The sequence below is a fragment of the Hemiscyllium ocellatum genome, chromosome 13 (assembly GCF_020745735.1).
Source record: "Hemiscyllium ocellatum isolate sHemOce1 chromosome 13, sHemOce1.pat.X.cur, whole genome shotgun sequence".
NCBI lineage: Eukaryota > Metazoa > Chordata > Chondrichthyes > Orectolobiformes > Hemiscylliidae > Hemiscyllium > Hemiscyllium ocellatum.
In genome coordinates, this window is record NC_083413.1 from 61695093 (window position 1) to 61707554 (window position 12462).

At 41.5% G+C, this 12462-nt stretch overlaps 1 protein-coding gene across 3 annotated transcripts in view; it reads right to left on the minus strand.

The window, feature by feature from the left end:
- Positions 1-12462, minus strand: part of pxylp1 (2-phosphoxylose phosphatase 1) — a 158703-nt gene that overhangs the window by 85395 nt on the left and 60846 nt on the right. For 2 of the 3 annotated variants that reach the window (XM_060834231.1, XM_060834232.1), the window contains one exon: positions 3265-3387. The exons of the other annotated variant lie outside the window; for it this stretch is intronic. In XM_060834231.1, the coding sequence (XP_060690214.1) occupies positions 3265-3387 (123 nt within the window). The remainder of the gene's footprint in view (positions 1-3264; positions 3388-12462) is intronic. 3 annotated transcript variants of the gene reach the window in all.

Here is a 12462-nt window from a genome sequence, read left to right on the forward strand (position 1 = left end):
ACAAAATCATGAAGGATATAGACAGGACGGATAAAGACAGGGTTTTTCCCACGGTGAAGGATTCAATAACGAGTGGTCACGCTTTCAAGGTGAGAGGTGAAAAGTTTAAAGGGGATACATGCGGCAAGTACTTCACACAGAGGGTGGTGGGAGTCTGGAACACGTTACCAGCAAAGGTGGTAGAGGCAGGCATGGTAGATTCATTTAAGATGCATCTAGACAGATGCATGAGTAGGTGGGAGCAGAGGGATACAGATGCTGAGGAATTGGGCGACAGGTTTAGACAATAGATTTGGATCAGCTCAGGCTTAGAGGGCCAAAGGGCCTGTTCCTGGGCTGTAAAGTTTTTTTGTTCTTTGTTGAATCAGTACTGGGCATCATTCCTTTTGAAGAACAGATAAACCTGGGACAAATTGCAGCATATTTTTACCACAGGCTTGTCCTTCAGAGGCAGCCTGCTGAAGAGTCCTCTATGACCCCAAGCCTTTGTTAAAAACACTGGAAAACATTGAAAACCCGGAGAGGCAGAAACCATGACCTGGTGAAGGGCCAGAGGACACTGGCTTGGGCAGGAGGTGGATGGCTGTGGGGTCATGGGGGAGGAAGGTGGGAAGGGGGGGGCGGTGTTTGGGTTGCTGTCAAAGGGATGATGAACGATAGGCAGGAAGAATGGCATGAAATAGGGTGAGTGGCATGAGTCACTCAGGGGTAGGATGCATGTCTGTCAGGAGGGTTATGAACGACAGAGGGGAAGAGGTTGGTGTGACTGCAGGGGGGTTTGGTTCATCGATTGTGGCCCAGAGAGTGAGTGACTGCAGGGGAGAAGGGAGTGGGGGGCTTCGGTGAGTGAAGTGACTGGCTAGTGGTGCGACAGTCCCATGAACACTTGTCACAAAACTGAATTTAAACATAGTATTCTTAAATAAATTACACCAATCTCCATTCAAAGGCAAAATAGTCAAAAGATTGTGAAATACACACACACATCCTTATACTTCCTGGTCAAACAAATTCTTCCTCCTCAATTTAGAAAGTGTTATCTATTTCTGGCCACCAGGTGGCAATAGCTCCTTGCTTTCAGTAAACATTCATTGCAGGGATGAAGTTGCTGGCTTCCTTCACTTTCCTATGTTTAGCTCTGCCCTAGCAAATGATTAAGTAACATTTGTAACAAACAGGTCTCAAGTACTTGCCTTACAATCATTAAACTTACCCACAGAGTTTGCCAGTACATATTCTAAAATTGTTAACAGAGCTGTTTTAGAAATCAAAGACTCTCTTCATCTCATCTTTTATTTTGAATTTGACTTTATTTCTTATTTATTTCTGTAATATCTGTAGTGAAGGCAACCAGACATTACGCACTGTACATTTACAGCACATGTGGAGCAGACCAGATCATCCCCCTATTGTAGAACCCACTTGATTTCCTTCCAATTAACCTAAATGCAGCAGCTAATGACTCTGAGCTAATCACAACTCTGCTTGGTTTTCATCCTCAAGACACAAAAGAGATTGAATCTCAAAGAGATGATAGGAAAGTGTCACCTGATATACCTCCATTTCCAAAGGCTTCCGTCATGAGGAAAGACTGGAGACCTTGGGCTTTTTCAGGATCAAAACACGATTAAGCTGTGATTTCATAAAGATATACAATAAAGGACACAGTGTTCACTAAGTCAAGTTTAAATATTAATATTCAGACAATGGACATAGAATCTTGTATCCACCGAATGAGAGACAAAGATAAACCTGTTGTTAGGAATTTCCAAATATGGTGATCAACACATGGATCAGTCCTTTTATAAAAGTCTTATGATTAACTCAGTCAATTAGCAGCAGTATTTAGTTTAACTGAATGCAAACCATTTGGGTTCTACAATAGGTGGATGATCTGCTCTCTGCTCTGCAATATGACCACATGTAAAGGTAAAAATTAACCCCAAGTTTCTCCATGTACATTAGGAGATCCTGTTGAAAATTGTGCAGGACTCAGGGGTCTGAGTAATAGGAAGAGGTTGGACAGGCTATGACCTTTTCCTTTAGAGAGTAGAATACTGAGGGGGGACTTTACGAAGATCATGAGAGGCAAGCATAGGGTGAATGCACTCAGCCTTTTTCCCAGGGTTGGGGAAATCGAAGACGAGATTTCCCGACAGGCAATTTTTCTGACATGCAATTTTTCTTTCACAGAGGGTGGTTTGCATATGGAATGAGCTGCCAACTAAAGTGGTTGAGGCAGGTACATTAACAACATTAAAAGGCATTTGGACAAATACATAGATAGGAAAAGGTTTAGATTGGATTAGATTCATTGCAGTATGGAAACAGGCCCTTAGACCCAACAAGTCCACAACAACCCTCCAAGAGTAACCCACCCAGACTCATTCCCCTACCCTACAATTACTCCTGACTAATGCACCTGACACTATGGGCAATTTAGCATGGCCATTTCATCTGACCTGCACATCTTTGGATTGTGGGAGGAAACCCATGCAGACACGGGGAGAATGCGCAAACTCCCCACAAACAGTTGTCCAAAGCGGCAATCGAACGCGGGTCCCTGGCGCTGTGAGGCAGCAGTGCTAACCACTGAGCTGCCCCACAGGTTAGAGGATATGGCAACAATGCAGGGAAATGGAGTAACGTGGATGGACATTTTGTTCAGTTTGGACCAGTGTGGGCCAAGGGCCTGTCTCCATGTCATAGGACTCTATGATTCTAATCAGATTAAAAATATCTACAAAATCTGGAGGTAATTACTTAAGGGAGCCTTGTGGAACAGTAATTGTGTCCCTACCTCTGGGTCAGAAGGATCTGCGTTCAAGTCCTACTTGCCCTGAATGTGTAACATAACATGTCGGTTAAAATAACTATGCTTTCTGCAACTACTGTGTAGGGTAGACCAAGGCTGCTTTGAGATGAAGTTCATTATCTGAACTAGTCAGAGGTCTAAACTGATGGGAATTCGAATTGAGATGTTCTGTACATGTTTCCTCATGATGAGGAAAAAAAAAGAGATTTTATTTCAAAAGCAACTTAAAATGTCTTTAATCTATTTTGAGACTCGAAATAAAATAATCAAGGCAAAGTCTTGCTGACAGTCTCTCCATTTCAATCCTGACTCCATTTATACAGATTGCTCCTGCTTTTGTAGAATTTATCATTTCTTTGATCCAGATGAACTATTACTCATTGCCCTGCATTCTGTTTACTATTCTGGTGGAAAAGGCTGCAGTTCAGCCTGAGGGAGGACACACGCACCTGCTCCTGCAACATTCCTGCCCTGTGGTGTCCTCTGAGCTCTCCAGCGTGGATCTTCCACTGTGTTTTCTCCAGCTCTATCTCCAGCTGGTCGTATGCGGTTTCCGTTGTGTGTTGTGGCTGCTGTGCACAAACACAAACATGCCATGTGAAGGCTAACGGTATTTTAAAATCACGTTGGTTCAAAGCGCCGAAATACCCCTGAGATTGAAAAATTAGAGAGAAGTGACGAGGGATCAGTGTTCATACAGGGCAGTCGTGAAACATCGTTCATACTCTCTCTTCAGTACAGAAAGTGGATACCTTGGAAATATAGGAAATGATCTTCCAAAATGTGACAATCTCGCATAGATTGCTACTCTGTCCATTTTCCCAAAGGAGCTTTGCATTTCTGAGAAGAGTTATTACGATCAAGCCTCATTGCAAAATGCAGTGGTGTTCTTCCCTTCTGACAGTCCTCTCTTTGTTGCACAGCTGCCGGAGGAAGACTAACCACATCCCCTCTTCACAGCAGTGACCTGCCATTTTCTAATATTTAAAGCTCCAGAATCTCTCTGAACCATTTTGACAGCTGCTGTCACGCGGTAAGTAGATAAAGTAACTGTCGGGTTAGGGTTCTTGGAGAGCAGGATGCCAGGAAAGTAGGGAGTCAGGTGGAATAGAATTCCAAGTGGCGAAGGACTAGGGTGCTGGGAGAGTCACATGCCAAGCAGCTAGAGGATGGGACATCGGGTAACGGTTACCAGGTGGATAGGGTGCACTGTTGCAAAGGGGGTCAGATAAGTGATGTAGCATTCAGGGTACGTCTGAGTCCATGGGAGAAACTGGGACTAGTAGGAAGAAGGGATGGTGGGTGATAGGTTCCAGGATGTAGTAAGGATCCAGCAGCAGAGGGAGATCAGGTCTGAAATAAGGAATGGGGAGGCAAAGCTGATCCAGAGTGGGGTCTAAACAGTGGGAATGGAGAGTTGAAGAGCAGGATCTAGGAGTCTAAATAGACTGGCAGTGTTCTAGCTGAGAGCATGTGAGGTAAATAAGCAGTTGTATAAATGGTTACTCAGAAGTTAGACTATTTATTTAATAGTCTAGCCTTTCCCAAGAAACTATTTATTTAATTTCATTGGAATCCTCTGATTTAAAATGGAAATTTTAGAAGAGCTCCAAGTGTAAAGGAAGTGCTCAAATGGAATCTTCACTTTCCCAGGTAACTCATTCAGTGTCTACTACAGTGAGGATTCCGCAGGGTCCCAATGAGCAACAGCCATTACCACTGTACTAACAACAGGAACATCTGGGCCAGAGCTACTGTCTCACCCCCAAACAAATAAGACACAGACAAATATTCAGTACAATTAATTTTCTTCAGAAAGACAAGGAAGATACCTTACTTTCGCTCCTTGCCCAAAAGACAAAAGAGATGTCTCAATATTGCTAAAATCGCACATTGAGAAAAGGAGGGAATACTTTTTGAAAAAAATGATTGATGATTGTATTTGTTGACACTCAATAAATACAATTTATCCAATTGTCACATTATGTGATCACTGTATCCAACTTTCTTGCACCATCCAAGGCATAAGCATCAGCACCACATAAATTAAAGCAAATGATATTCCCAGCAAAAATAAACAAATACAAATATATCTATCAGACACACTTAGTTTCACAGAATTCATCACTTGAGTTGGTGGGGATGCATTTGACATTAATCTCAAGTTACTAGAATGATATTTCTATGCAAAATTCCTCGAGAAATTTCTTATTTTATGCACACACCTGCCCTTTTGTTAAGCAAAGCAGGCCACCAAAGTTTGAAATCTATTTAATTTATTTCCTTTCAACCATTGGAATGTGTATACATTTTAAATTGAATTCAGAGATTATCCTAGCCTCAAGTAATGTTTACTGCAGGGATGCTTCTCAACAGCCTTGCTAATGGCCACTTGCATTTACTGTATTCCTAGACATTGTATGGGCAAGAATCTGGTCATTTTATGTGAGAGGTTGTGGATAATGCACAGGACAGATTTTGCAGTAGACATGACGACAAGAAATTGGAATATGCTATTGTTTAGGCCACTGCTGAATTATTTTAAACTTCTAAGGCTTTTACCTTTCTTATGAAGAACACAATGCAAATCCAGTATATAACTGAAATAAATGTAGAGAACAATTTCTACCATCATGCAGTCTTACTAAAGATCATCTGACATGACATTAAAATGAGCTTTTCTCAAAACTTGCCAGAGGTGCATTAAACAAATTTCTTTCGCCAGTCTTCATATAATCCTTACAGACTCTTTTTGATTTTGTTTTCCTCTGCTAACCCTGTAAATACTCCACTTCGAATAAATCCCTTTGAGTGTTTTTTTTACGTCTCAGACTTAACATGTAACCACGTTCAGTGACAATCAGAAATGATTCCATTGCCTCAATTACAGCAAAGATGATGTTCCACCACCCATCAATACCTATTACATTTTTCAGTGAACATGCATTAGCAAAAAAAAGGGCAATGTCTCCTTGCTGCTTGCGCTTTGAATGAGAAAATTACAAAACCAGGAGCAGAACTCACATTTTTTCCAGTTTTTCCTCACCAAAATAAAGCAAGCAGATCTGCAGATGGACCAGAAGAAACTAACTGCTAAATATTTTGTGCCATTTCATAAGAGAGCTTAAGTTCATAAATGAGGCTAGAGAGCTGAGTTAATAATTGACTACCTAGGCTACCTGTAAGTCAAATGACTGTAGTGAAAGAAGATACCCCTAAATGGGCAGATGTTCATCAATCAGTTGCAAAGTAAATTGATTCAGCTTCTGAGAAAGTCACCTTGTGACAAAGATAAGTAAATAGAATTTTTAACCTTTTGCACATGGGATATGCTTCCTGTCTACATTAATCTTTTGTCACAATTTTACAGCCGCATTTTTCTTAGCCATTTTCCTCTTAAAACCTTGTCACTCCCTATCATGCTGTGCCGAGAGGCCTCCCAACACAAGGTGATACTTTTCGGTGGTAGAGGGTGGTTTGGCGAATATGTGAGAAAAATACTTGAAATTTGGCCCAGTTGGCATCAGAGGACCAAGATAGGAAATGAGGTGTGGTGACAAACTTAGCATTTAGACCTAGCTGGAAAATGCATACCAGCCACACAAATATTGTGGCTACAAAAGCGCGTCAGAGGCTGGAAATTCTGTGGTAGGTAGCTCACCATCTAACTCCTCAAAGCCTGTCCACCTTTGGCAAAACATGAGTCAGAAGTTAGGCATGAGATGAATTACTCCTCAATTGCCTCATTAAATGGAGGTCAAGAACATTGAAGCCCAAATGATGTCCACTACTTTAAGCTGTGACTTCCTCCATCACATATGTACACAGCAGCAGCAGTGTGTACCATCTAAAAGATGCAAGGCAGAAACTCACCAAGGCTCCCTTGACAGCACCATCTGGATATAGAATGTCTACCACCTAGGAAGACAACATCAGCAGGACTACAGCAACACCACCATTTGCAAGTTCTCCTCCAAGATCTATCATCATTCTTTCAATATCACTGGATCAAAATCCTGCAAAACCATCCAAAAAGCATTGTAAGTATAATTTAGATGTCAGCAGTTCAAAAAGGTGGTTCACCAACTTCTCATGGACAATCAGAGATGGGCAATAGATGCTGCTCTTGCCATGCACATCTATGAAAAAGATAAAGAATCCGGTAAGAGGACAGGTGAAAATGAGGAATGCCAATATCCCGAATGAGAGGCCAATCCAGGAGTAGCACAGACAGCCAGGCAACATCAAAAGATCAAAATACCCTGGACATTTTCAGGTGTTGTAAGCTGATTTTCTCAGGACTTAAAAGCTGATTTTAAGGACAGTTTCAAGCTTCCTATCTCCCCATCCAACCAAGCAATTGCAATTTCAGAAGATGAAAACTGTAACATGTTGTTTAGATCTACAATACAAGAAAGTTAAAGTTTGAAAAGTTGCATTACTCACTGTGGACTTTTGTACAGCCGTAGTACTGTACCACATGCATCAGTGGCCAATAGCTGTGGTGGAAACTAACCTGTTCCATAATTATTTCCTATGCAAATTAGTTGCAGAATTTAATTCTTTCTATGCTTTTAACTCATAGAATTTACAAATTATAATTTGTTTCTTTAGAATTTTACCCAAATTTCCTCTCTTTGGGAATAGTGGAGAAGTGTTGGAATGATTGGAAGCTAATTATCAACATGTTGTACAATGTCATGCGCAATCCCTCCAGAGCCAACAAGTCCTGGAGAATTTCAGTGACAGGAATGCTACCCACTGAACTCCAGAATCTCGATGACAGCCTGTATTATCATTATTCGATCAGAATGTTGTCAGTCCAAGTATGTAACATAAAATGAGAAGGTCAATGATAGATGTCACAAGGACACACCAAGATGGTTGAATGGCAAACAAAATTTCAATGCAGACAAATGTGAAGCAATACATTTTGGTAGGAAAATGAAGCAGCAGAAAACAAAGGGGATAATTTTTAAATCAATGTATGATCAGTGGAAGCTGGTCTATAAATCTCAAACTGGCAGGACTGATTGAGAAAGTGGTTAAAAAGACAAATATGATTCCAGACTTTATAAAATTGGTATATGTAGAATACTAAAGCAAGCAAGTTATGATGAATGTTTATAACATACTTCAGCTTTAACTGGAGTAGTTTTTTTTCAGTTTGGAAGACTTCAGAGAAGAGTTATATAGTCATAAAGATGTAGAGCACAGAAACAGACCCTTCAGTCCAACTCATCCATGCCGACCAGATATCCCAAGCTAACCTAGTCCCACCTGCCTATATTCCTCCAAACCCTTCCTATTCATTTACCCATCCAGATGTCTTTCAAATGTGGCAATTGTACTGGGCTCCACCACTTCCTCTGGCAGCTCATTTCACACATGTACCACCCTCTGCGTGAAAAAGTTGCCCCTTAGGTCTCTTTTATATCTTTCTCCTCTCACCCTAAACACATGCCCTCTAGTTCTGGACTCCCCCACCCCAAGAAAGAGATTTTGCCTATTTATCCTATCTATGCTTCTTATGACTCCCCCACCCCTCAGCCTCCGATGCTCCAGGGAAAACAGCCCCAGCCTATTCAACCTCTCCCTATAGCTCAAATCCTCCAACCTTGGCAACATCCTTGTAAATCTTTTCTGAACCCTTTCAAGTTTCACAACATCCTTCCAATAGGAAGGAGACCAAAATTGCACATAGCACTTCAAAAGTGGCCTAACCAACGTCCTGTACAGCTGCAACATGACCCCCCAACTCCTGTACTTGAAATAAAAGAAAGCATACCAAACTCCTCCTTCACTATCCTACCTGCCTGCGACTCTACTTGCAAGGAGCTATGAACCTGTACTCTAAGGTCTCTTTGCTCAGCAATACTCCAGAGGACCTTACCATTAAGTGTATAAGTCCTGCTAATATTTGCTTTCACAAAATGCAGCACCTTGCATTTATCTAAATTAAACTCCATCAGCCACTCCTCAGCCCACTGTCTCAACTGACCAAGATCCCACTGTAATCAGAGGTAAACTTCTTCCCTGTCCACTATACCTCCAATTTTGGAGTCATCTGCAAACTTACTAACTATGCGGCATGGTGGCACAGTGGTTAGCACTGCTGCCTCACAGCGCCAGAGACCCGGGTTTAATTCCCGACTCAGGCGACTGACTGTGTGGAGTTTGCACGTTCTCCCCGTGTCTGCGTGGGTTTCCTTCGGGTGCTCCGGTTTCCTCCCACAGTCCAAAGATGTGCAGGTCAGGTGAATTGGCCACGCTAAATTGCCCATAGTGTTAGGTAAGGGGTATATGTAGGGGTATGGGTGGGTTGCGCTTCAGCGGGTCGGTGTGGACTTGTTGGGCCGAAGGGCCTGTTTCCACACTGTAAGTAATCTAATCTAATCTAATCTATACCTCTTAAACTCACATCCAAATCACTTATATAAATGACAAAAGGTAGAGGGCCCAGCACCGATCCTTGTGGCACTCCACTGGACACAGGCCTCCAGTCTGAAAAACAATCCTCCACCACCACCCTCTGTTGTCTACCTCTGAGCCAGATGAACTAGCCAAATGGCTAATTCTCCCTGTATTCCGTGAGATCTAACCTTGCTAACTATTCTCCCATGGGGATCCCTGTCAAACGCCTTACTGAAATCCTTATAGATCACATCTGCCCTCATCAATCTTCTTTATTACTTCTTCAAAAAATTCAATCAAGTTTGTGAGACATGATTTCCCACGCACAAAGCCGTGTTGACTATCCCTGATCAGTCCCTGCCTTTCAATTTTTAAAATTCTTATATCGTGAGAGTGTCTCTTTAGATAAAATGGGTTGAGGTGTTCTGAATTCTACTACTGCACCAACTTTTGGGAGCTTAGTTATTAAGGGTAAAGGGCAGCCTATATTGTTCACTTGGGAGAAAGGTAGATGTAAGATGTTCACTGTAGACAATTGCAAGAGCACCTGTGTTAATCCCCATGGAGACAACTGTGTTGGTTATCATAGGGTGAAGTGTCACTGAGAATATGGCTGGGTGAATCAATGAGGGAACCTACACACTTAATCCTACTTAAGTCATCTCAGTTTATTTTGACTCACAAATTGCAGACAATGTGAGCATGCAATTTTCACTTTTCCTCCCCATAATGCAATGCTCAGCTTGTCTTAAGTTTTGACTCCCAAAAGCTACAATCTTCCCAGTCAAGAAGAGGAAGAAGGGAATGTAGTATCCACGAGGAACAAGTATTGTATGCATTTTGGAGGGTGGAATAGCACATGGTGAGCCAAAGAGCACGTGGAGCAGAAGAGAAGGACACAGAAAAGGACAGCACAGGCATTTCTGTTGCAGACAGGTCAAGTGAGATCTTCGATGGAGCAGGTGACAGAAGGATGTGGATAGGCATAAAAAGCTGCTTGGTGCTTTCACAAAGCTGCTAACAGAATGTCAAAGAGCATGGTAGCGTTCAGTTCAAATTTTGTACAAGTTTGACACAAGTGCAGAGTCCTTTCAGACATGAAATGGTTAGCAAACCTGCAGAAACAACCATGCAGTCTCAATGTTGGTGAAGTGGAAAGCTCAGGGCACTGCCTTAGTCAGTAACACTGTCGTGATTTGTAAATTATTTTGATGGAAACGCAAAAGGAAGGGACAGAAAGGAAAAGCAATGCAAAAAGCTGCAGATGTCTTGGATCATCCGGACTGTATTTGAATTTAATGTTAATGAATTTCCTGTCTTCATGGGAGAGAAGGGGACTACTCCCACTTATATCAACATTTCAAGAACAGTTTCTCATGCCATTTACCTCAAGGTTTTTAGGACCTTGGTGTGCACTGTAAGTTTTTGGGACCTTGCCTGCATAAGAGTGACCAAACTTCACAACTAATTAATTGGTATGGGAACACAATATCCTGGGGTGTGAAAGGTCCTATGTAAATATAAATTCTGCACTTATATTAATAATAAATAAAGTTGTTCATAATTATTAGGCAGTGTAGATCTTCAGGAATGTTGTGCACCCATTACCTATTCTTTTACAATCTAAATTTAAAGATTTGCAAACATCCTACAGCCAAATAAACCTCCTGCCAAAAGCAATTTATGAACACCGCATTTCAGAAATTACACAAAATGAATGTGAACAGGTAAGTTCAGCCTTAACCTTTTCACATTTAATATTAAAAGTATACTGTGTTCTCACAGTGCATTCTTCCATTTGAAATAACATGTCATCCAAAATTCAATCTGCCAAAGACAAGCCATATCTTTATTATCCTCTGATATTCTCAAAGATTGTTAGTGAGTGAATACATAAAAGTCTATGGTTTGGGAAAATCTGAACAGGTCTGCATTCTTGAGGTGACACCTTAAGTAGGCACTTTTACGTTATGTAGGAATGTTCATATAGAGTCATAGAGTCAGCACGGATGTACAGCATGGAAAGAGACTCTTTGATCCAACTCATCTATGAGGATGCTTGCCATTCTGAGATGCAGAACATTCAGGAAAGTACATATTTTATTTATTTTAAAACCTGAACCACCTAAACACCATGACCATAAAAAAAAATAAAACTTTGTCCCTATTGATCAGAATCAACACTTTGTCAGTTTTATAGAAATGAATGACCAACTTGTATTCACTTTCATTTTCAATTTGTTTAGTTTTCTTTGGCTGCAAGTTCAATAAGTCCTGGCACAAGGTTCAGGCATTTCCACAAGAAATTAACCTGACAACTTTTGATGAAGGCAGCACACAAACATTGCAATGTCTGATAGCTGATGCACAACTTTCATTGCGCAGAAGCAGAAGGCACCCATTGTGAACTTTCACTCCAGCAGACAGACAATGAACTCAGGAGAAAGTCAGGACTGCAGATGCTGGAGATCAGAGTCAAAAAGTGTGGAGCTGGAAAAGCACAGCCGGTTAGGCAGCATCTGAGGAATAGGAAAGTCGTCATTTCAGGCATAGGTCGTTCATCAGGAAAGGACGGGGGGTTTCAATGGGACTGCCCAGGGGAGTGATAACAGCTCTTGAAGCACAAAACTCACTTCCTCTCTCTGGATGATAGCATTCTTCCTCCGATCACTACCATTCCATTGTCCTTGCCGTTGCTGGTCTGTGGGAGTGCTGCCACCCATGCTGAAATTGTACACTTTGAAGCTGGCTTTTTTAGGGTGAGAATTCCTTCCACAATCTCACCTGCAGTCTTCCCTACTCCAAATAGGCAAACTACCACCAGCCATGCAGCAGTACTATACAGGAACACAAGGACAAGTGCAAATGGAAGATAGATACAAAAGGAACACACTGCTGTGATTAGCTTCTTTTTTAAAAATGGAATAAGGGATGGCTTAGGTTCTCAAGCTGGTTTGAAATAGTTGATCAATGATAGTGTTTATTTCAATATTGTGGCCAAGATGATGGTCAGAGTCAGAGAGAAATTAAGATGCTGGACTGCTACTAAACAAGAATTGGGGTTGTATTAATTGGTATTGCAGGAGGACCAACTGGTCATAAATAGTTCAGACTGTAAGGGAATGCATACTCCTCTTCTGTAGCTGTTCAGCATTTTGGAGCAAGTGCTGAGCTCTCCTGATGGTGAGTTGGTGCAATTTGCAACAAATCAAGATGCATCTTGACACATGTTC